The sequence below is a fragment of the Hetaerina americana genome, unplaced genomic scaffold (assembly GCF_022747635.1).
Source record: "Hetaerina americana unplaced genomic scaffold, ioHetAmer1.1.p SCAF_10, whole genome shotgun sequence".
Taxonomy (NCBI): Eukaryota; Metazoa; Arthropoda; class Insecta; order Odonata; family Calopterygidae; genus Hetaerina; species Hetaerina americana.
Window position 1 is genome coordinate 63,444,125 of NW_027286070.1, and position 26,046 is coordinate 63,470,170.

The 26,046-nt window shown below is 36.0% G+C and overlaps 1 protein-coding gene across 2 annotated transcripts in view; it reads left to right on the plus strand.

Annotated features, from left to right (window-relative positions):
* Positions 1–693: 693 nt before the first annotated feature.
* LOC139700165 (MBT domain-containing protein 1-like) overlaps positions 694–26,046 on the plus strand; it is a 56,461-nt gene continuing 31,108 nt past the window's right edge. The window contains exons 1-9 of one of the 2 annotated variants that reach the window (XM_071598735.1): positions 694–883; positions 1,337–1,479; positions 1,663–1,867; positions 11,297–11,457; positions 16,449–16,727; positions 17,257–17,386; positions 24,356–24,490; positions 24,784–24,901; positions 24,999–25,123. In XM_071598735.1, coding sequence (XP_071454836.1) covers positions 862–883; positions 1,337–1,479; positions 1,663–1,867; positions 11,297–11,457; positions 16,449–16,727; positions 17,257–17,386; positions 24,356–24,490; positions 24,784–24,901; positions 24,999–25,123 — 1,318 coding nt within the window. In that variant the 5' untranslated portion in view covers positions 694–861. The remainder of the gene's footprint in view (positions 884–1,336; positions 1,480–1,662; positions 1,868–11,296; positions 11,458–16,448; positions 16,728–17,256; positions 17,387–24,355; positions 24,491–24,783; positions 24,902–24,998; positions 25,124–26,046) is intronic. The other variant, XM_071598736.1, reaches the window with a different exon arrangement.

Genomic DNA, 26,046 nt, shown 5'->3' on the forward strand with positions numbered 1-26,046 from the left:
AATAATGCACTGTTATTATTGCTCTGATCTGGTCCGATAGAAGTTTGCGATAATATCGTACTCTTTAACGAAATATGATATTGATAGTCATGGATGGGGCCTGTTTACCAAGTCATGGGAATAACGCAGGTACGCTCTAAGGTAATAAAATACAATAAATGTTAGAATTAAAAGCAAGATTCAACTTCCTCAAATGCTCTTCACTATAAATTTTCTGTTTAATCTTTTGGATGTATTATTCATAGCATGGTTTATTTAATTTTCATTTCCGCTACCTTGGACCATTTATAGCCGTTTTTCTGTAACGGATATATATCTGCATCACTATAAAGAAAAAGAAAACGTACATCATTAAATACTCTGGAAATATAATCGGTAAAAACAAGCATTAAATGATTACCTTCATCACAACAGATGTTCCACGAAAACTGTTAAACGAAGAACCGCTTTTAAATTCGACGGCGAAAAATCCCGACGCTTACAGCGCAAGGACGTATTTGTTTATGTTTTGTAGGGATCGTTAAACTACATTTTCAGGATATATTGATGTTGGGTAGAGTATTAGATAAAACAGGTTTTTATTTCTTGCCCTGAGTATATTGGGATGCAAAATTCCACCAAAAGTTTAACTGGAGGATAAATTAATCTTGTGTTAGTGTCGGCATTGATTAGCGTGGTAGTTCAGATGAGATATCGTAGTAACTTTGTTGTAGGGCACTGTGTCATTATAGGCCCTGGATAAAATATATGATGTATTTCTGTGTAAATATTTGGGAGAAGGTTCAACATTTACCGTGCATTCTTTCGCCGTAATCTTGTTGACGATTTATTTTAATATTAGTGAATATTAGGGTTGTGGTAATGGACATGGCGACTCGTGATGGTAAGAATATGATGTTAATTTGTCTATTGAGAAGTAGTTTTTCATTGTGATAATAATTTCGTGCTAGAATTCGATTTTAGTGCAAATTCTTTCATTAGTATTTGTGACTGTTAGAAGTCGGAGCATCATAAACATTCGATCGGACCATAATCTTATTCGATGTTTACGTATATTTTTACTGGTTCTTCTCGATTTGTGGTGGATTATATCTCTCTATGGTACTTCATTTGTATTTTAAGCATTCTGCCCTTCCAAGTTCATAAGTTGCTGTGTGAAAGAATAATCAAGCAAATAATTTCGTGAATTGTACTGACAGAAGTAGCATATTTTTGTTCAAATCTCTGGTACAGGATGTAACGCGAGGGTTGGTTTAGGGAAATTAGTATCATTTGTTTACAGTGGTACTATTTATGTATGTCAGCAGTATTTAAACATGATTAAACTTACTTACAGATCTAGGACTAGTGTGGATTGGAGACGATCTGTTGCAAAGTGACACAAATGAAATGATGTTAAATCAGTTAAATCCGCAAGCTGGAAGTCATTTCTTTTTTGATAGCCCTGCTATGGAAGAAATGAGGCCAAGAGATCATTTGGTGAGTAAAAATTATTTTTCGTTAAGTGTTTCATGAATTTAGGTTACCCTAATATTTACTGTATGTTATTGGTTCCACGTAATAATACAGTACGTAGCGATCTAATTTCTTATCGCTAAGATGAGAGAAAAACATTGTGAAGGATTCGGAAGTTTTTAATTAACATATTGTAATTTTATCCAGGATGTTGATAGCTACATGATGCTAGATGATTATGTTTCCTACGATGAACCTCCTGTAAAATATATGACATCTGCAGCTACTCAAACTGTGCAACCATCTAAGAAAATTAAGCCGGTGGAGCATCCCGGTTTAAAGTTGAAAACTCCGATTGCTTACCAGCGTGATTCCGATTTAAGTGTAATCCCAATTCAGAAGGATGGAATGGGTGAGCATACATTTATAAAAATCTGAATATTTGAGTAGCGATTGGTATCGTAAAGTAAGTAACTCGCATATTATTTCGAATTAGCATTTAATAGTAGACTAAAGTCCAATTAGAATTTTCTCTTTCATTCTTAAACTGATTTGTTTTTTATTTTATACCAGCAATTTAAACTGAGTCGTAAGACATTTGGGTTCCATATAACAATGGAGATCTTAATTTAGTGTTGTTGTTGTCGAAGTATTGGTTAAGTCGTATTCGAATTTTGTATTAATTATGGGATTATTTTTTTGTTTATTTGAGTGGACCATGCTATTTCATAATTTTGGGTAGGTAGAGAATGTAGTCCAAATTGAAATATTATAATCCGTGATATGTTCTATTAGTGAAAAAGTTGGATTTTGACGCTCAGTAAAACCAGCAATTAAGGTGAAAATGCATATACTAATTCAGAAATTTTACTTCAAAATTTCTGGTTAGAATTTCTGGAAAACGGCGATGATAAAAATACAAGAATTTTTTAAATAATATATCATTTAAAGAAGTGTGAAGATCATCAATGGGCAAAATAAAACTGGCCCTAGATGTATGGTCCACTGATTCCTAGTAAGCCGACTTCAAAGCTTCCCATTGTATTTTTACGGTTAAGTTGGGTTAAGACTTTGTTGTAGACAATTACTCTAGTGTTTAATTTTGGTAAAAATTGGCTATTAAATGCATGATGAATTATTGACATTTTAAATTTTTATAATAAGCCCAAATCGTGAAGATTGAATGGAAAAACGAGCATGAATTTTGTAAATTAGAAATTAAAAAAAGATTATATCTGACTTACAAAAGAGAATCAAAACTGTTGATGAATAGGCTACTTCAAAAAACTAATTTGATGGGTAGACCCTTCTACTAAAATTTAATACCGGTACACATAATATTGACCTAATAATTTGTTAATATTGAAATTCATCTCAGATAGATATAAAATATTCAACTTTTGTGTTATAATCATTCTTTGAATCAGGCTAGAATAATTTTCACTTCTTTAATTGTTTCTATGTAAAGTATATTTGATAGTCAATCTTCTCCTACTTGATCATAATTTCCAGACCATTAGTAAGCATCTGTTGTGCCCTGTAAAAATATTCACACTGACCCATAAATCATTTACTATATAAGTGCAAAATGCCTCATTCAGCACAAGGGATGTGCTTGAAAGGGTATTTGTTCTATGTGCTATTAAATGAGGGACTTTTAACATACAGTTAATGTGTGTATGCTCCATTTGCCATCAAAATCCAGCGGTTGAAATTATAGAAACTGAACCAATTCCATCCAAGCTGACTGGAAATGAATTTTGGTATTGTAATTTATTATTATGTGTGGAGCATGGTTTGGTATGTCGCAAAAACATGGTTTTCATAGGGAATCATAAGTTTAGATTGGATGTTTTTAATGTGTGTATGAGGAGAAGTATGGAAAAGGTGAAATGGACAGAAAGGAAAACAAGTGAGGATAAAAATGTTGGGGAGGGAAAAGGAACTTTTTAAGGAAACCCAGAGGAGGCAGGATAGGTGGATACAGAGCTTTTTGATTTTCAATAGAATGTTAAAAATTATGATAGGGAATAATTCTAGGCAAACGTGTAAGGGATATAATGGGTACAAATGTTGGACGGAATGATGGGAGGAAGGAAGGATTAATTCTAGTTTGGATGTTATGTTGTGCTATGTTGGGAGTGTCAGAGAATTGTATTGTTCAATTGGTGTCCATCTAATACCTGCCTTAAATGATGGAATACCACTAATAATTACTGTCTTTAAAGTTAATAAGTGTATAAATAACTTTTTTCTATAATAGATATAATCTCAAATCTGTATTGAAATCCTCCCTTTCAAGTTAATTCCCACTTTCCAATATGATGACCCTAGATTAAATTAGCTGATTCACACGTCAAGTTTACAATTTATGTATCAGCCCTATAAAACTGGCTCAAACTGTTGACATTCAGGACTTATATTTACATTCAATGGCACGCACTGACTGTTCAGTTTCACAGTACCCTATCACTGAGTTAATCCATGAGGTTTATACTTTTCCTTAGAAATTTTAAAGAATTTTGTTTCATGAAATTGATATATCATGCTTGTGTTTATCCATTTTTATAAAAATAACGAGATACATAACAAAGCAGGTGCATAACAAGTTACAATCACAATGCTTTGTAGTCCTGTACAAGCTAAGAGTTACCTAGGGGGTCACACATTGTATTTCCTTACATGGATCTCACCCCTTCTCATTCAGAATCAAGTGTACACCCAGACTGCCATTTCTACTATCATTAAGTGTTGACCATAGCAATACCATTTTCATAAGTTACAACTACATCTACCCTTTGCACTAAGTTACTATGTACCAGATATCCATTTTTCTTACAGTCATGTTACTCATCTACTGTGGTTCCTCGTATCACTCCCAAGTACTTGTAGTCCCAATATTGTTTTGTTTATTTCTTGGTAGGCGAAACTTATAGTAAATGCATCCTCTCATCATGCCTTTCATCTTCTGAGGCTTTATGTTGACATTTAAAAGGAATGGAAGTTGAGATTTAATGGTTTTAAGTCTTTGGTTATGCTAGGTACTTAATGTGTACTCTTTTGCATGGCCATTATTTTTGTCATGGTACTGAACAATAACCAAGTTCATTGACCAGTGACCACCATGGAAGTCTTACCTCTTCTTCTTCCAGGCATCACACGGCCCAGTGGGCCATGTCCTTATCTTCTGAGGCTTTATTTTGACGTTTAAAAGAAATGAAAGTTGTTGTTATGCACTTCATATTTACTCTTTTTCATGGTCATTATTTCCACGGCCCTCTGGACCATGTTCTGCAGTCACCAGGACTCATTTTTTCATAGTTTAATCATCATATTTTCTTGGCATAAATAATTGTGGTAGTTTCCATTGCCTTCCTAATTAGTGTTTTTAGCATATCACCATCACTCAAATGGGCACCTCATTAGGGTCAGATGCTTTTGCAGCTGCTTCACTGAGGATCGGATGCTGTGAGGGCTCCCTTTCATCTGGCTCCTACCCTTAGACCAATGTGGCATAGGTAACCCTGCCAGAAGCATTATCATTGCTCATTCCAGAACAACTTTAGGATGAGAATGCCTAAACCCTTCCACCACGCCAAGGTTGTAGTCCAGGGTTAAGAGGGTGCATCATTACATGCTGGCAAAAATACCTGTACCATCACGCTGATGTTGATTAACCAGACTTCACTCTTCCTATCTAGTCTCTCTTTAGTTAAACTTCAAATTTTGCCAAATTTTTGTTATCTTACAAGTACATATGTAGTATATCTTGATCCAGAAGCTATTTTCTGAATCCCATTTTATTTTGCTGGCTCCAAGTATCTCTGATCCCATCTGCATTTGTGCATTTTTATGTTTCCAGTTCACTTCTCACTTTCCAGTTATTTACCCTACATTCATCACTCTGGCTGATTGGCCCCTCCTTGAATTTCCCACTTGGTGATCTGGTTGTGAGACTATTTTACCTCTGGAATGTTTTACCCAGAGAAATGCCATCACAGTTGTAAATTCCAAATTGTGTCTTCTTCAATGTTTATTGAGTAATTTTTTCTATAGGTAATTTTGATGAGCTTTATTAGCAAGTTATATCAAGCTGCTTCATTTGATGTGAGACATCATGTGTTCAGGAGGCAACTTCTTGTGAAACTTATTGTGTTCTTCTGCCTGTCACAATTTTTGGAGTGCCATCTGTATTTGAACTGGGGCTTAGTCTCTCTATACTTGCAGGGTAAATATAAATATCACTACTGTCGTAATGAGATAAGAATGTGTAAATGTGATCAAAAGAAATATTACCACTACGGTAATTTGACCTGGAGGCTGTTACTTTTCATAATTGAGGGAAGAGCTTACTTTATACTAATCTCAAATGGCAAGCGAAATTCACCCATGGTAGGAATTATTCCTTTCCTTGATGCATCAGTCAAATGTTATATTTCCAGAAAAAAATCTCACCACTTCAATTTTAGCTGTGGTTGGCCCAAGTCACCCATCACCCAGAGAAGAGCCTGAAGCAATGTTTCTTGAAATTACCTCATTTTACCACAATTACATTCAAGTGTAATATATAAAATCGAGAGAGAAGTACATAAATTCCATATTCTTAGAATCAATATGTGTAACAACAGTAGAGGTAGTTCCCCTTTTGTTATTGAAAGACTGAAACTTTATTCGATGGTTTCTGGCTCAACTTTGTGGAAGTTCTTGTTCATTAAATGAAGAACGCAATGTATTTTTCCAATGTTCTTTATTTTGGTATGACTAGTTTCAACGCTTACCTGATGATGTCGCCTCAGCGTTGAAACTAGTCATACCAAAATAAAGAACATTGGATAAATGCATTGTGTTCTTCATTTAATGGATTGAAACTTTTTCTACATAAATGCAGAATGTGGTAATTTTACCATAAGTAATTTACCAATTAAGGTAGGTTTTGGATGGACACAGCAGCCGAACAATTCTCTTGTCTCCTAACAAAACACAATGTAATGCACTACTTCACTGCAAACTCCTACTATGTCTGTGTACTTCTTTTCTCCCTTCCTACATCCCTATCCTATTCCTGCTCCTTCCTCATCTGCACGAAATTTTCCCCTCTTATCACTGACTTCAACAACCCACTGTCAATCAATATACTTTGCATCCATTTTTCCTGTTATTTTATGATTTATGCAACAATCCCTTCTCGTCCCCCACCATACCTGGCACTACCCCATTTGTTTTCCCTTCTGTACACTTCACCTCTCCATCCTTCTCATCCACATTTCAATAACCTCCAATCTACAACTATCATCCAGCTTCAATGACCATATTTCCATGTCATTCATAACTACAGGGTGCGGCTCTTAAATCCAGACAAATTTCAATTTGAATTTACCACCATATCTTAGTTCCACTGGAGGTTGTGATTTGCGGTCTTGAAAGCTATAGGCATCTAGTAAACAGTCATAACCTCAAAATGGCCAAGATGTTACAGACAATTGTGGAGTGCAATCAAAGAGCCGCTATTATTGAAAGTGTTCGAGCTGGACGTTATATTTGGAAATAGTTTGATTCTTTTAGTTACCCAGATCAACTGTTTACGATATTATGGCTAAGTATAATGCTTCAGAGAAGTCTGGGAAAGATTTTGCAAACGCGGTGAGGAAATCTCATTCGAGGAAACTCATGCTTGTCCGGATTTAAGCACCGCACCGTGTATTTTTTCTTTATATTCTAACTCAATGTCCACATCATAAATTCTCTCTTCCATGTGAAAGCTTCTTTGCCTAATGCAATTCTTCTTCTTATGTCCCTACTTATTTGACCATTTTGGCCCAAAACACTTCCATGATACATAAAGTTCGATTTGCTGTAGTTTTTGCCCTCCTATTTTCAAATTCAACTTAGCATCTGAAATTGCCCCTCATCTTGATTTTATATTTAAGAAATCATTAGCAGAAGAAAGCGTGCCAAATGGCAAGAAGGTAGCTTCTGTAAAGCCCATATTTAAAAACTGAGACCGGGAGGACCCCATTAATTATAGACCAATATTGCTCATCTCCATCTCCTGTAAGATTCTTGAACACATCTTTGTTAGTTCCATAATGAGGTACCTCGATAGCCAAGATCTATTTATTAATAACCAACATGGCTTCCGTAAGGGTAGATCCTAGGAAACTCTACTCACACTCTTTGTTCATGATATAATGAACTCCGGTGAAAGTAATATTCCAGTTGATGTGATATTCCTAGATTTTAAAAAAACTTTCAATAAAGTCCCTCATTGCAAGTTACTCCCGAAGTTGGAAACTTATAGATTATATGAGAGTATTATATGCTGTATTAGACAATTCTTAAGAGATTATGTTTAAACAGTCGTCCTGGATGGTGTATCATCCAATACTGTCCAGGTCACGTCGGTCAAGCAATTGGAATAAAATTTGAAAAAATGCTTAGTAATACATTTTTGGGAAAAGAGTTACTCCCTCCCATTTAGTTATAAATTGAAACAAACCAAAATCGCAAGGGTTGATTCCTTTAAATACTTGGGTGTAACAATTACTCTCGTTCAGTCCTGGGGAAAGCACGTACGAGAAATATGTGGTCATGCTAATAAAAAATTGGGATTTGTAAAAAGAGTGCTAGGTAAATGCGACGAAAAAGTAAAGGAATGATGTTTTCTTGTCCTTGTCAGGCCCTACTTAGAGAATGCTACCAGTATATGGGATCCTCAAAAGATAAAGTTGATTTCAGAATTAGATCGAGTTCAGTGAAGGGGGGCGGGATTTGTCAAACATTGTTATGACCAATGCAGTAGCATGACTACTTTAGAAAATTTAGGCTGGGTTTCCCTTACACAGCGGCGTTTACAATATAGATTAAATTTATTAAAAACATTTAAAGATGGGTCCTTTTCCAATGACATAAAGAACATAATACAAACCACAACATATTATGGTTGGAGAGATCACGAATATAAGATTAGAGAGATAGACTGCAAGATTGGCAGGTTTAAAATGTCATTTTTTCCAAGAACGATAAGAGACCAGAATGCTTGTAGTTGAAATCCCCCAGAAGTCAGTTCGACACAATAAGTATTAACCTACAAGGTAGGGACGGCACGTGGTTATGAATATATTTTTTTTTTTAGATTTCCCCCACCCATATGAAAAACCCCAACCCCCTCACCCCTTAACCTTTCCTCCTGGTGCTGCACCCCATACTACACACCTTTTTGGTGGCTTACAGGATATATATGAAGATGTTAGCCTTTGTCTTTCTGGAAAACCACTTAATGTTTGTTTTATCTACATTTATTCTTATCCCATATCTATTTCAATGATTTTCCAATTCATTCAGCAATGCTTACAACCCCTTGGTTGACTGACAAACTAAAGTTTGGTCATCAGCTAACCTAACTGATTTTTGGAATTCCCCGCCGACTTTCATTCCTATCTCCAGTTCTTCCCATGCCTATTTAATCATTTCCCCCAAGTATACATTGAAGAGCATAGCTGATGATAGACACCCATCTTCCCCCACTGCCCAGCTGGACTCTCCGTCCCCCACTTGCACCTGAGCACTCTGAAACATGTGTAGATTGCGGATTAGCCTCCTAGCCCTCCAACCCCTCCAATCTATTCCTATTTTCTGCTTTATAATTTAGTAATATTTGGTAAAAATATATGCCATTTTCAATTCAATGTGAATGTTCTAGACACTTAAATATCACTGTGCTTCTATAGAATATGAGGGAAAAATTCTTCCTGAAATTGTACAGCTTGTAAAGTAACCTTGTTTCATACCTGAAATTTTTGCCGTAGTAATCAGTTTTGTGCTTTTACTCAATACTTCTGAAACTTGAGCTTACTTTACCTAATGTATTGAGCGCATTTAATACTTCAGATAAAATAATGCTAAAATAAAAAAAAATGATCTAGTGAGTACTTGCACAAAACCAAAGTAAATAATACAGCCAGTGATATGCGCAGCTCAAAAAACATGCTTATTGGAATTTTCCTCCATGTAGAAATATTTTTATATTGGGAAATAATAAAACAGTTTCTGGCGTCACTTGGTAGAAATTCTTCTTATTGAAATTAAATTTAAAACACTTCGCTTTTCCACATAAAAAACTTTTATTTACGACCTAGGTTTCATTATGGTATAACATCTTCAGGTACTGTTAAAAGTTTTTTTATGGAAAGTTTTTTATGTGGAAAAGCGAAGTGTTTTAAATTTAATCACAATATTGGGAAATAGTTACTATGCATTAGGAATATGTGGTATAGAGCAGTAGTAGGTCTCTCAGGCTCTCCAAAGGGTCAGGTCTTAGCAAACATTTTCTTAAAGAGGTCAGTTTACGAGGGCATATTGTAGTGAGGATGATCTTTGTTCTCTCCTTAGCAACTCAGACAGAAGTGATAAACTAAAAAATGGTGGCATTTATCAATGAAAGTGCAATGCCTATAGTGCAATGTATATTGGGGAAACAGGGAAGCCTTTGTTAACACTACCAGAAGAACACTGGTGTAATTTTCTCGGCTGCTAAAATCAATCAATCTCTCTTTGCCAGACATCTGTATGAGAAAAATCACTACAGTGATTTCATCCCAGTTCTATTACACCCTTTGGAAAAAAAGAGTAAGATGGTGGGAGGAAATGGAAATGAGAAAAAATGTGAAGAAAGGGTTGTTAGTGGATTACATTTTGTGTGAAAAGCTTTTCTTCCCGCTGTGCACTCTCCCTTCCTCCCTCTTCTCCAAGAGATGGGAGTGGTAGGAACCTCCCTCTCCATCCTCCTCCATTCTCTATCTTCCACCTCAACTTAGCCCCCAACGGGCCTCTCCCCAATCTTCCTCCTCCAACAATCTTCCCTCCCCCCTCCTTAACCCTTACAGAGTACATGCAATGAATGCGTTAAAAAAAACTTTGTACCTGAAGATGATGCCTGTGCATTGAAAGTAGTTGCATCCAAAATGAAAATATGTGGAAAATTGCTTGCTCTGTTTATTGTATGGTAGCGCAAAGATGGTAGCCAAAATCAAATACATGTTCAGTCATTCCAGCACAATGACAAATATTCTTTTAGGGTTGGATTTATGTTGAAAAATGAAGTAATTTAATTGGATCTGGTGGTATTAGCAGTACTAGTTTTAAAGAAGGTATTCAACTATTATAATTTTTAGTTTTTTTGTTTATTTAAGGAGTAAGGGATGTGGTAGTCCAGGAATAATTTGTTGGACTATCACATTCCAAGTGTCCGTTGAATTTCTCCTGACAACTGTTTCTCTTCCCTTAACCCTCGGAAAACTTAGTTTGTTTTGCATTGCCCATTTTATGCTTTCCTTACTCTCTGTATTCACTCCTCAAAAGCCTTCAATCTCTGCTTGTCCTCTAAAACGACCAAGTTTGCAAGTTTTATAAAAATATGGTCCATATTTTAGTTTTCACTACGCATTTTTTAGAACTTCACTTAATGTGCCTGTCATTAAATGGTGCAACTCTGCAAAAGTTTATTTGCATGACACAACTCTTTTTAATGTCCCTCCTACTTTACCCCCTCCTCCAAAACACATCCTTATTGGTGAACTGTTATACCTGTCCTAGTTTATGCCCCCAACTTTAATGTTTATCTTAGCCTTTCTATTTCATGAGGATGTCATATGATCATGATTTATTTTCATCCCTTAAAATTAGGACTCTTCATTAGATACACTCATCATTACCCCATAGAAAATCTCTTATTAAAAAAAATTATGTTTAGTTAAACTCATGTGCACTAGCTCTATGAACTGATTATTTACTTAGTTGTTGCCAATATATGCTTTAATGTCTGAAATTCTGATTTATTTTTTAGCTGTGTGTGAGAAGTGTGGTGCAATGGGTGTCAGACATGCATTTTACACCAAGGAAAGGAGATTTTGCAGTTTGGCTTGTGCAAGAGGTGACAGTGAAAGTGGAAAGGCAGAGATACCCGTCCAAAAAACAGCTGTTGTTCCCAAGGTTTGTTCAAATCAGGTAAACAATAAAATTGACTTTTTGAGCATTACTTAGCTGGCAACAGACATATTTTAGAATACTCTGCAGGATTGTATGCTATCTACTTGGAGACATCGACAAAGTTGTGGGTTTATTGTTAGTTAAAAATGTACTTCTTTTGAATGATTTGAAATCCTTCTTCAGGGAAAATAGGAATTGCCAACAAAAACTTCATTTCCAATAAATTTTCGTTTGTGGGTATCCCGAAAAGTTTCCGTCTTAACAAATAACATTTTTTCTTGGAATTCATTTTTATTTTTTGACATAGTCTCCTTTTAAGTTAATATACTTTTTCCAGTGATTCTCAGTTAACTTTTTTAACCCTTCTAAATAGTAGTGGGCATCTTACTCCTTTAAACAGGCATTTATGTATGCTATAACCTCCTTGTCCAATTAAAATGTCTGTCCTTCTAGCAAAACTTGAAGGTTAGCAATCAAGAAAAAGTTGCTAGGGGGTCAGACCAGGTGAATACAGTGAGTGGCTGACTAATTTGAAGTATAATTGGTGAATTATAGCCATGGCGACTGCCAAAGTAAACAGATAGCCCAGAAATAAATATACCACACATCTAACCTTGACGAGCACTGATGGCGAAGAATTCCATTTCTTGGCCACATTCCACTTGGGATATAACAAATACTCTCCAAAAACAAAATCAAGACAGCTTTTTACAACGCGCATACTTTAAAAAACATAATAGGTTCACCTAAAGAAAAATTGGCATAATGCAACAAAGCAGGGTTGGGGTAAACTCAGTTGTGCTGACTTAAACGCCATTTATATTGGACAGACATGGAGGACATTCAATATTAGGATCAAAGAACACTTCACACTGAAATGAAAGGATGCAGGTTGAATGCTTAGGAGGAGTTGGAAATCAGGCAATCCCTTCAGTCTGATAGATTTGAGGTGGTCAATGAAAAATTATACCTCTCCCATCCCCCCCTCCTAACGCACCAACCCCACACCCGCCAAGGCAGTGATGATCATTGGCCATCCCTTAATAAAGGTCAAACCATTGGAGACAAACACCCCCCCTATTTAGATGTAGAACACAATGTGTTTATTTTTTTCTGCTGCTATTTCAAAGAATGGTTGAGTGTTACATAGTGTTCTTCATTTAATTAACATAAACTTTCACAAATTTGAGCCAGTAACCTTCCAATACATACACTCTTCCTCCCCTAGACCACTAATAGGTTGCTGCACCTACACTCAACGTAACCCCTCTCCCTTACTCCCCTCTTGGAGCCAGACTATACAAGTTGGAAAAATGTTGATGAATGTTACCTGATGATGATGTGCAGTATCAAAACCAGGAGGTAAAATATTAAATCTTTATTGTGGAAGTGCAAAGTTTCTTTTTTACCATCACCATATGTTGAACTTCTTCAATGTTATCAGTGGTTGTCAGTTTTTGGACAGCTTGAATGCTCATCAGCCAAGCTGGTAAAGCGACATTTAAATTCAGCTGCCCTGAATTTAACAGTCATAAATGATGCTGCAGAGTCCCCGTACACAACATCCAATACATTTTTTATTTGTGTTGGTATATTCCCTCTCAATAACAAATATTAGTGATGGGTTGATGCTCAATTTTTTCCATTTTCACAAAATCCCTCACAATGACCTACTCAAAGGATTGTCAAACAACGAATTGAGTGTCCAAAATGGCTGAAATGTTGGTGAGTGCCATTCAACGTGTGCCCAAACACATCCCTCAACTTTTGTTGAAGAGTACTGCTGTGTTCGTGTTGAGGTTGGAAACTTTTCAGATAGACTTCATAGATGTCAAAATGGGTTCACCAGAAAGCTTAAAAATGAGTATGATTTTTCTCTACTATAAGTTATATTTCATAATGGGCAGAATGTCTGTTTTACTGTTCAGAGTTGTGAGAGGTCCAAACTTTTAAGCTTTGAAAACATCAAGAAAGTCTTTTTGTAATAGGTCAATATTTTCTGGTAACATCCATGCATGTGTGGTGTATGAAGTAATTAAATAAGGAAATGGATATTGGAATTCCTTCATCAACAAAAATTTCCTTTGAATCATGATATTTTGAAAATTATTTTGATCGTGAAAACCCAGGAGTTGATGAGATGCAGAAATTTCTTAATAAGCCAGTTCTCAATTTTATTTTTAAATAGGTCATAGAGATGTCAGAAAAGTTATTTATGCATGGTAAACTTATGAAGACTAAGAATATGAGGTGTGGTAATGAAATAACTGGACTTGTCCTACAAAACATTTTTTTGTTCAATTACATCAGGGTTTATTGGCTTTAATGTCCTCTCCTTGCCAATACCTACCACACTCCATATGAATTTTCCATAGTTCAAAGCATTGTTGGAAGTCTGCTTCTGTCAGCTTGTTGAGAAACTCTGTCGCTTTTGTTTTCACATTTTCTTCACTGTTAAATCTTGTCCCCTTAAATTCCAATTTCTTCTTAAGAAATAAAAAAGTCACATGGGGTCAGGTCGGGGGAGTATGATTGATGGTCCAACACGGTGATGCCATATTTCACAAAGGCATCAAAAAACCTTCACAGACAAGGTGGAGTGGGATGAGGTATTGTCTTGGTGAAGAATCTAGAAATTGTTCTTTCACAAATTGGGTCTCTATCTCCTCGCTCATTCATGAATGGAGGTCAGAACCTTGACGTGACAATGTTGATTGATTGTCTTACCTTTGGGGAACCAGTAAACGTAGACAGTTCCAGTTCTTGGTCAAAAGAAGGAATCACCATGGCTTTAGATTTTGATTTGCTCATTTTTGCTTTTTTTTGCTGTGGTGAGTTTGGGCTTTTCATTATCATTATCAATGTTGTTTAAAAGGTCTGCACAACTGTTCATTCTCGATTATTGTGATCTTCAGTGAGTTTTGGCACCATTTTTGTGCAAACTTTGTGTATGTTTAATGATTCATATAAAATGTGAAGTACACTTTCTTTTTGTTAATTCCTGAGATTTCAAGAAGATCTTGGGCTTTCAGATGAAAATTATAGTGATTACCAATTTTCTGTCATCCATTTTTGATGCCAAGGGTTATCGAGGGTTTGGATCATCTTTGGCCATTTTACTTCCTTAAACCACTCAAAAACTTGTTGGCACAATGATCATTCACTTCCTTGCATTTCCTTCAACACGGCATGAGCTTCTGTTGCAGTTTTCCCCAGTTTCACGAGAAACTTGAGGTTAATTCATTGCTCCATCTGAACACTTAGAATTTTTTTGATTAGAAGCTGGCACAAGGACTTGAACAAGTGATTGTGGGATCAGGACGGTGTGGTGGCTAACGTACTGGTACTGGCTTCCTACCCTGGGTTCAAATCCCGGCAGTGGCAGATATTTTTCAGTGGTATCCCAATCCCTACTTGAGTGCTTGGTGGAGGGCACTTTGAGTGAGTATGCCGTCAGTCGGATAGGATGTTAAGCTGCGGACGCCTTGGTGCCTTTCGTTAATAGTAGGCTAATGCCAATGCTGGGTTTCTCTCCACTCTTCATCCTTTCCTGTCCATCCTTAGTGGTGAAAATTACCACAGCTGTTGGTCGCCTCCCCTAAAACTACTACTACTATGAGTGATTGCTACTGCGAGACTAAGTGATGTGCAACTGTGCCCATGAAGCTCAGTTTGGGGGAAGCATTAACAGGCACAGACATGCTCAAACCTGCCATGGCACACTTACTGTTTTTCAGGAGCAGCATCAGTTCGATTATTTAATTGCCACATCTCGTATGTTCTATCAATGGTGTTGAAACATCTTGTAGGAATGAGGAATTGATGTGGAGAGGTCAGCAAGGCAAATAGTCTATCATTGTTTGCATTTTTGTTTATGTATTAATCAATCCTCTTTTTCAGAAAGTATTATAATATGACCACTTACTAAAGTATGCTTTCTAGAAGGAAATTTAAATGTAAATTTTTGTATTGTTTTTATTATTTGATGTAGGAAAAGAATTAATATATGAAAATCCATTAAAAATTTAATGGAAATTTTCAATAAGTCTTGTTTGATATTTAAGTCATTTCTGTTTTCTGTATTTATACAAACGATTTATAAGCATTTTTGAAAATTGATTTTCACCTTAGATCAATTCAAATAATGCAGCAATAATTTTGCATGCATTCTCAGGTTTTTTCCAAAAACTTTGCATGAAAGCTACTGACTGCTGGCTACACAAAATAATGCGTATGTGAATGATTCAGCATCGTTCCACTTTGAGAAATTCTAAATTCACAACATTCTTTTCACCACTCTATGCAAACCTTTCGTTAATGTATGGTTTATTTGGTTGTTTCTGCTTCTACTGAACTGCAGAGATGATTTCAGTCACTATGGGCTGGTTAAATTTTGGGACCTTAAGTACTGTAAACACCCAATTTATTTAGTTGTAGGATGAATTTTCTAATGAGAACTAAACTGGAAGGTACTCAATCGTTATGAATGTCTTCTGTTTTAGAAAGTTTAATATTGTATGGTAACATTAATGCAGCATTGAAATACAATCAATAATGAAAATTTCATTGAAATAAAATAATTTCATTGTGTGATGTGCCATTATTTAAATTAAAGAGTCTGTTAGCTTTTCTGATAACTAGCTGACTGTTAAATCGTGAGTCAAAATTCCAGTCCTAGGACACATATAAACTTATTTTCAAAAAGGGAGTTTTCAAATTCATTCATGTTAACTTTGGAAATATTTTCAAATTTGTTAATATTTCATGTTTGCTGCATTGAATACATTCTGAAATTCTGAGACGCTCAGTATCGTAGACTCTGAAATGGAAAGTTTGCATAAAGTTTTTGTAAAATGTACAAATGAATGAGCTAAAAAAAATAAATTTTCATCACTTGCAAGATTTTCATTACAATGTCAATTTTCACAATGAAGCATGGCAATTGTCTTCGTGATATTTTTTATTTGGAATATCTCTTATAATTAATTCAATTCCATTTGCGTATACAGGTAGAGCAGAATGGACCTAAATCACCACCTAGTCCAGTGGTGGTCAAGAAAGAAGAAAGCCCAGTGACATCTGTGCCTGTAGCTGAAACACCTGTTGTCACGACAAGAGCTAGAAGAAAAACTTCAGTTTCTCCTTATCAGGACTTGAATGAAGAGCAGGAATTGTCACCGCCATTAGGGAAAAGGGGAAGATCATCAGAATTGGCTAACACGTATGAATGGAAAAGCCAGCTTTCAGAGAGTGGATTTATTGCGGCACCTGTTTCATGTTTTAAGCATGTAAGTATGGTTGTCATTTTGTAATATCACATTGTCATATCAGAGCCTTTTAAATTGTAAGACACTATCCTTTTCACACCACTAATGCCCTGTTTTTGCCCTTTTCACTGCCACTGCCCTTTTCACACACCCTGTTTTTCGTTTACTTCAATGGATTCAATGGTAATTTTAGTTTATTTTGTAAGCCTTAAGGTTCTGCTTTTCAAAATAAATTGAAGCCAATGATTGCAGCTGAAATAATTATTGATGTAAATCCTAAAGAAACAAGACTTTTGGGATGAGTTTAGCACATCTTTTGTATTGCTAAATTTTCATTGATAATGGTGTGCACTGTTATCTTGTCAATGCCAGTACGATCTGTGATCATGTGCCCAGCTAACCGATGGTCTGATTTAGCACTTGTTACACATCAGGAAAAAATTGTTACTAATACTTTTTATACAAACCTTGTATTTGGTTGATTTGTTCATGCATTGATTATTAAGCAATGACACTGACTTATGTATGTTGTATTGTCTTCCATCTAAAGGCACCCAGTTCTGACTGTTGGGACAGTATTATTGTTGGCATGAAGGTGGAAGTTGAGAACACAGATGGTGATGAGTTCTCTGAATCATTTCCTGACTCATTCTGGGTTGCAACTGTATTAAAGATTTCAGGTAAGATCTCAGCAGAAACTGTGTACCTTCTTTGTAATTTTTCTTTTATTATCGATTTTTAAATTACTATTGGTATAGAAATAAATATGGTCAAAAGGTGGAAATGCTCCTGCTCTTGAAATATCTCAATTGGAGGGAAGGGTTTCCAGTTGATCCATGATATTATATTTTTATCAAGACAATTCACTGCCAAAACAATTGAATGAAAAAGGTATGTTGAACTCTCATCACCAATGCTCTTTGCCTGAAGCAACTAAATCAGTTTATTACTCAAACAAAAAGCCGGTAGATATGAATCATGAAACAAATGAGAAATAAATATCAAATAATTGTTATGAGGCTACTGCTGGTATAGTCAAGTGTAGTAATCAGATTTAAGTGTTAAAAAAATCTCATAGAAAATAATAAAATGCTTGATGGTTTCAGTGAATATGTGGCTGAAACTGTATGTGATGCGAAAGAGGTATTAAGGCTGCAAAAAAATGTACATGTTTATTGGGAATCATAAATTTTTGAATTTTTTCAACATGGAAATGTATCTTCTCAAATATTGCTATCTAGTCATCAAAGGCCTTAAACCTAATACTGGGATGTGAGGGTTTTCTACATAAAGTCAAATCCCATGTTTGCATTAATGGAATTTATGTTTTCCTGAAATTTATGACATTTTTATCAGGCTCCGTAAAATTTCCTGATTTTTCAACTTATGTGGAACCCTTTGTTTACACAATTCTATTTTCCCGATATTTGCATCACTGTTTGCTGGATTAAAATAAATTTTACATTCTAAAACCGTTGCTCATGTACATCAGCCTTTATTAAAGAACTACGTTGACTTCATTTGTAAATACATAGTCAAAAAAGACGTGAGAGATCTGTAATATGAACGGTGTTAGGGAAAAATTTGAGTATGGCGAGTATTAATAATGGAAATGTTAACTACTTGAACTCTTAATCTCAGTTGCCAGGAACATATTTGTGCAATGAAATGAATACATTTTTCAACTAAGAATTAGATTCATAATTTATGAAATTGTGGTAAGACCTGAGAGAGACTATGAAAGGAGGTGTTTAAAATGCAAGAATTGGTTACTGACAACTGAGATCATTTGTACTGCCTTGATGCGAGAGGTACAACAGTGATAGGCTCCTGGATAATTAAAAGTATTGAAAGGTGAATAATTGCATCAAAATTACACTTAATCAAAAATAATTATATTTTCTTCAAACAGTTTTGAAGTAGGAAAACTGTTTGCAACAGCTAAACAGTGATGTAGCTCAGATTCTCATGTGTTAAGTTCTCCTCAATTACTGAGGGTCATAAATTTTAGCCTGCTTGATGATGGAACGATAAGGGGAAAAACAACATTTTCAATTTAGGGCAAAAAATAAATTCTGCGACAATTTGATTCTAATGATGGAATCTGTATTGATCTGGTGAAACATATAAGATTGCAGGCCTCTGCACTGAACATAATGGTGAAAAATCATGATTCATTTCTGAAGCATGAAAATTAGGACAGTCCATTTGTCTAAAGAAAGGAAAAATGTGATGTATGAAGAATTATTGGAAGAGTTGTTTTTAATTTATACATCATCAGATATTCCTGTGAAAGGTGTTATCATTCGAGGAAAAGTATTGCTTATTCGCACAATATTGGGAATCACCCTCCCATGGGCTACAACCTTGACGTGGTGGAAGGCCTTGTGCGTTCCGATGACCCATAGAGTTGTGCTGGTGGGAGCAATGATAGTTGCTCCTGGTAGGGTCACCCATTCCAGATAGGTCGAAGATTAGGAGCCAGATGAAAGGTAGTCCATGCAGCATCTGTTCCTCAGTGAGGCGGCTACAAAGGCATCTGACTCCAGTAGGGTGGCCATTGAGTGATGGTGTCACATTAATAACACTATTGAGGAAGGCAACGGGAAAGCACCTCAATTACTATTCCCAAGAATATAATGATGGACATTATAAGGAATGGGAGTCCAGGCAATTACGGGACTTGGCCCAATTAGCCATGTGTCGTGCTCAGCAGCAGAAGAGGCAAGGCTTCTACAGTCGTCATCTCAAGAAACCCTTGCAAAAGAAAACTTACAGAAGATGCAGAAGAAGAAGACCAATTTAATTAGAATAGGAACTTAGAATGTTAGAGCAATGTTGAGGATAGGAAAATTAGAGGATATCAAGAAAGAAATGGAAAAAGGAAATATAGATATTTGAGGTTTATGCAAGGTGAAATGGAAGAGTAGCGGGGATTACTGGAGTGGTAGTTTAAGAATAATATACAGCTGCGGGGACGATAGCCAACGATGGGTCACCATAGTTTTAAATAAAGAGGTAGGATTAAGCATAGTAAACATGGAATAAGCAATGTACAGAATATTATTAATAGAGATAAAGCATGAGTAGGTATAGCATAAGGTGTACATGCCATCAAGCAATCATAAAGAGGAAGGGGCTGATAGGATATACGATCAGTTAGAGGAGATAATCGGGTATGTTCCTTCAGGGAAACATTTGATAGTGATGGGGGATTTGAATGCGACGAGAGGCAAAGGAAGAGATGGTAATGAGGTGGGAGACTATGGTTTAGGTACAAGGATTGACCATGGGAAGAAAGCAATTGAGTTATGTAGGAGGCAGAGGTTAGTCATCACCAACACTTGGTTTAGATACCACAAAAAGCATTGGTATGCATGGAAAATGCCAGGTGAATCAGAAAGGTATCAGTTAGATATATTATGGTTAGACACAGATTCTGGAAGTGTGATCAATTCGCACAACTTCCTGGTAGCGGATGTGGACTCTGACCACAATTAAGTTGTTATATAGTGTAGTGTCCGTTTCAGAAAGAACAGGCAGGGGTGGTGGGTTCAGAAATGGAATGTAGATGCATTAAATGGATTGACAAGGAAGGAGTATCAGCTGGCTCTAGAGAAAATTATGGATGATGGTAGAGAGCGTAGTGCTATCGAAGAAAATTGGGAATGTAACAAGAAAAGGATATTGAAAGCCACGAAAGAAACTATAGGCACCGTTAATGTGAAAAGGACAAGGAAACCATGGATCACGGATGAGATGATTGCAAAGATGGATAAGTGGAGAAAATGGAAGAATGTAAATACAGAGTTAGGCAAAATGAAGTACAAAGAATTAAACAATAAATTGAGGCGGGCAACAAATAAAGCAAAAGAAGCATGGTGGAAGGCGCAGTGGGAGGATATGGAAAGTTGGTAGAGGAAGGGTGAAATCAGTGCGCTGTACAGATAAGTTAAATCTTTATCGGGAAGTAAGAAAGGAAGATCTATGGTAACAGTTAAGATAAGGCGGATAAGATAATAGCTGACACAAGAAAGATCCAAGAGAGATGGAAGGAATATATAGAAGAACTGCATGGTAAAGAACTCAGGCCAAAAAGGTTAGACATAGAAAAGGAACATGATGTAGATGAAGATAGATTATGTCCAGACATACTTGACGATGGGATAGAAAGGGCATTAAGGGAAATGAAATCAAATAAGGCTGCGGGGGTAAAAAACATTCCTGTGGAACTACTAAAAGATTTAGAGGATAGAGAGTAGGGCAAATGATTTCTTAGGGGATGATCAGTTAGGGTTTAAGAAGGGTAGAGGTATGTGTGATGCCATTGCAGTAATGAGATCATTAATCGAGAGGAATCTACATCTACATAATACCCCACAAGCCGCCGCTAGGGCGTGTGGCGGGGGTTGTTAGGTCACTACCCGTACAAAGGAACTATACCACATGCAAAAACAACAACATGAAAAACTGCACCCACAGCAGTGCACACACTCATGCAAAAAACCCTTCATCCAATGCAAACACATACCTTAAATCAACAAACAACTGTACCCCAGGATGCAGCACTAAAGCCATCCATCAACATGCAAGCCAGGACACAACAAGATGAAATGCAAAACTCCACCACCACGTGAATATGCTACACAAAATGCTCTCCCCCCTGTGGAGACAGTGGAAGACAATATTGCAGGTAATGGGCAGATCCCCCGTGGAGAGGGGCAAGGGATTGAAAGGGGGACTTAAAACAGATGAACAGAACACAAATGAGGTCATTCAGAAAGAATGAGTTATGACAACAGAACACACAAGGTTAGTGAAAGAGCATGCAATTGAGAGGAACTATTTATTCCCTAGACGCTGAGGGATGCAAGTGGAATTTTTGCTATCTCTAACCCTGCAGTTGGTATCCCATATTGTCTGTGGGAAATTATAGAATATAAATTACAATCATGAAGTATTTGCCTGTTTGCATTGCTAAGTGAATTGGAAATTCAGTGCGACAGGTATGGGATGAGAGTTAATATTAATAAAACAAAGGTTATGCGATTTTCTAGAAAGAAAAAGGCTAAGCTAAACATTAAAATGGGAGGGCAAAAACTAGAGCGGGTAGAAAAGTTCAAGTATCTCGGAACTGTTTTGGACCAACTTGGTCAAAGTAGTAGGAACGTAAGGAGAAGAATTGCACTAGGCAAAGAGGCTTTTACAAGGAGGAGGGAGTTGATGAGAGGGATGTTGAGTAAGGATATTAAGAAAAGACTCATAAAAACTTTGATATGGAGCGTAGCTATGTACGGCACAGAAACGTGGTCATTGAAACAGGAGGATAGACGTAGATTGGAGGCTTTTGAAATGTGGGTGTGGAGAAGAATGGAGAAGGTGAAATGGACAGAGAAGAAAACAAATGAGGAAGTACTAGGTATGTTTGGCGAGGAGAGGGGTTTGATGGGAGAAATCTTTAGGAGGCAGGAAAAATGGATGAAGGGCGTATTGATCAGGCGTGGGATGTCAAAGACTGTAATGGAGGGGAGAATGTTAGGCAAATGAGGAAAGGGCAGGAACAGAATAAGGATGTTGGAAGGGAGGAAGGAAGTACACAGAGATGAAGAGGGGCATCAGGTAGCAAGTAGTTAAGTAGCATGTTAGGTTGTGTTTTGTTAGGAGAGACAAGAGAACTATTTGGTTATTTTGTCCATACAAAACCTACCTTAACTGGTAGCTTAATTAATAATAATTGGAAATCAAAGATTTCTTAGCCTCCAATGGTTGGCTGGATAGGTTTAAAAATAGACATTTTGTAAACAAGGCTATGTGTGGTGACATAAAAAAAAACCATAAACACAGTAACCAACCCGAAGGTCGGTGTAGAAGGTGATGGTAGACTTAACCCAGTACTAAGCCTGATGGCGTGTGAAATTCACACATCAGGGTAGGGGGGTCAGTTCCTTTCCCTGTGCCGGTTATGGTTTCCCAGGAAGACCTGGTACCCGAAAAATCACTTAAGCTTGGGTGGAGCTGCAGGTGCCCAGAGTGCCTCGCCTGGGAATCGAACCCGGCACCCCCTGGTCATCAGTCCAGCGCTCTACCCCCTGGACTACCACGACCCGTGTGGTGACAGTATAAGTATAATTGTCGACACTGCAACTCTTTGGAAGGTGTCAGAATTTAATAATTTTCTTGAAGGCCGTAGCCTAAAAGATATTTTAATTGCAAATGAGACAGGGTTAGTTTTCAAGGGACTGCCAGCAAAACACACTTTGAGAGGTGGAGAGCTTCATGGACGGGTGTTTAGCAAACAAAGACTTACGGTCTTATTAATCGCAAATGCAGATGGGTGTGAGATGCTTAAGCCTCCAGTGGTTAGTTCATCAAAAAGTCCTAGGTGTATACCAGGTCAAATGTATGAAAATATTGTCTCCTTGGTGTACAGCATTTTCCAAAACATGAATAACCATAGAACTATTTGAAGATGAGCATCATGTTCTGGATACTGAAAATGGGTCTCAAAACAGTGAAAGTCAGCCCATCCACCGAAAGTTCACCTCAGCCAGTATAGTTACAATTTTTTCCAAACTGTACTAATGAGCTCCAACCATTGGATTTAGGTATTATGTACTCCCTTAAGGTGCATTATCAAAGAATAATTGTACAGAAATTCATATCTCTGCATGATTATGGCAAGAATATAAAGGCAATCAAATTGAACGTACTGAATGAATTACCGTACATATCATTGGCTTGGAAGCAAGTTAAGGAATCTATAATATACAGCTGCTTTAGGAAGGCAGGATTTTATTTTGATTGTAATGAAGTAATCGCAGTTGATGTTATTTGTGACGATGATGAGGCAATGATTTCAGTAATTAAGCATGTAAAAATGAATTTTCTCCTTTTCCTGGTTTTTTAATGTTCCCAAATTGTACACTTTTTTCTGGGATCTGTAAGAAAGTGCAAATAATTGGGTTTACTGTATTGTAAAACCTACACTGATGCATAGAAAAATGTAGTGTTCTCACAATGATGAACATTCACTGCAAGATGTCGGTGAATGGCAAAGAGAGTTGGGTTATGGTAGCCTCTTGCTTCAGGCATTCAGATTTTTACTTGCTGGCATTATAAAACCATTTTAAATTAATGACAGTGACTCTTTGGAATGAAGCAAATGTTTTGAAAACACTTTTACTCTGTCTTCAATATTTATTGTAGTATCAGCTTCTCAGGGAGAATATTCCTTTGAACCAGTGAAGGTTGAGAAATAGCTTACCATTATTTTTTGGGATTGTTAAGAAACTTCAAATGAGGAATGCAAAATAACCTATAAAGGCCCAAGGGAAGAAGTGAATGAATAAAATTTCAGTTCATAAAAGACTTATTTTAACTATATTTATTATTTAACTTATATACTGTGTTAAAAGCTAATAAATTAGATCATGTACAAAGTTTTTCCTACAATAAATTTTAAAAAGTGTAAATTAGGTTGGGAAAACCCAGAGAAAAATTACGTGAAAATAAAATGTATGCCTCCTTATGTCATTAAAGTCTTCCCTTTATTTTTAATAAAACCTTTTAGCATAGGTAGCATCAAAAAAGACTTATTCAATTTTCAGCTCCAAACAAAGTACTAATTGACATCTGTTTTTCAAATGCAGGTTATCAAGTTTTGTTAAGGTATGAAGGCTTTGGTCAGAATGACAGTAAGGACTTCTGGGTAAGCCTTTGTTCATCTACTGTTCATCCTGTGGGGTGGTGTGCAGAAAGAGGAAAGCCTTTAATCCCTCCAAAGAGTGAGTCACTAAAGATTTATGGTTTTTGTTGAATGACAATTATTTATTCAATGAAATTACAAACAAGTATGTGAGGTAGTTGAAATTTTTTTCTGAACCAATTGTAAACCTGAATTCATATTATAAAATTTAATGCGTGTAAATTTTCAAATTCTCAATGTGGTCAGGTTGATTTTGTTGTAGAACATTATGCCTGATTTTTACTACTCCAATTCAAATTACAATCTAGGTACCAACATCCATCTTTTTTATTCATCAGTTTTGTAATATAAAATGTTCTCTTTATATTTTAGCCATTCATGATAAGTACAAAGACTGGAAGGAATTCTTAGTGAAGAGACTTACAGGAGCTAGAACGTTGCCTTCAAATATTTATAGTAAATGGCATGAGAGTCTTAAATCAAGATTTAGGTTTGTGATCTTTAATTATTGTGACTTTCTGTTGGATATATTTTTCATTTCTCATAGGTTCATCTTCATTAAATTCCTTCTACATTTTTCCTTTCAGATGCGGTATAAATTTAGAAGTAGTAGACAAAAATAGAATATCACATGTAAAAGTTGCAACTGTACGTAAAATAATAGGAAAGAGATTACATGTAAAATATTTTGATTCAGCTCCAGATGATAATGGTAAGTCATTGGTTATTCTTTCTCAAATGCAGTTAACTCCTGATTATCCCCAGTAATGGTTAGCTTGAAAAGGGTAATGCAAAATTAAATAATAATCCAATTAAAAATCTAAAATTTTAACCCTTTAAGTGTCAAAGTTACTGGTGACTTTTCCCAAACCCAGTGATGCTGGTGACTTGGCCCAAATATATCAGCATTGCTCCAGGTTACACTTTTCACTATGGTTCTAAGTTTAAATAACAATAAAATAATTATCATTTTTATACTTTATATTTTATTGTGCCTCATAATATAAGTTTCATTAACTTTCAGCTAATTAATTATGATAATAATGTTTTTACAGGCATTTTTCATAAACTTTGCTTTTCCCTTCAAAATAGCATGGCAGTTTTCACACAAAATGAAACAATTATGAATGGCACTGAAAGAGTTATGAAGAAATAGACCAAAGGAATAATTTTTATGTAAATCTCTCAAAAAGCCTATTAATATTTACCTCTAGGCTTCATTTAATTATATAGGTGGCCTTATCCATAGCTATCTTGAAAATTATGAGGCTAAAAAAGAAACTTTACACTTCCACAAAAAAGATTTAATATTTCACGACCATGGTTTCGATGATGCTCAGCATCAAAACCATGGTTGTGAAATATTAAATCTTTATTGTGGAAGTTTAAAGTTTCTTCTTTAGCCTCATAATGAAGTAATTCCACTAAGTTAAACCTGTAACTGTTATGTGTATCTTGAAAAGCCTTGATCTAGAGACCGTACACTCTGGTTGTAACTGTTGCTCATAATTTCAGGGATGAATGCACTTGAAAACCCATTAAAGATATTCTTGGAAGAGCAACGCCTGTGAAAGAATATTTAGATTCTAGTTTGATGCATTGCTATTTATTGTGAAAACATTACTAGATGATCCC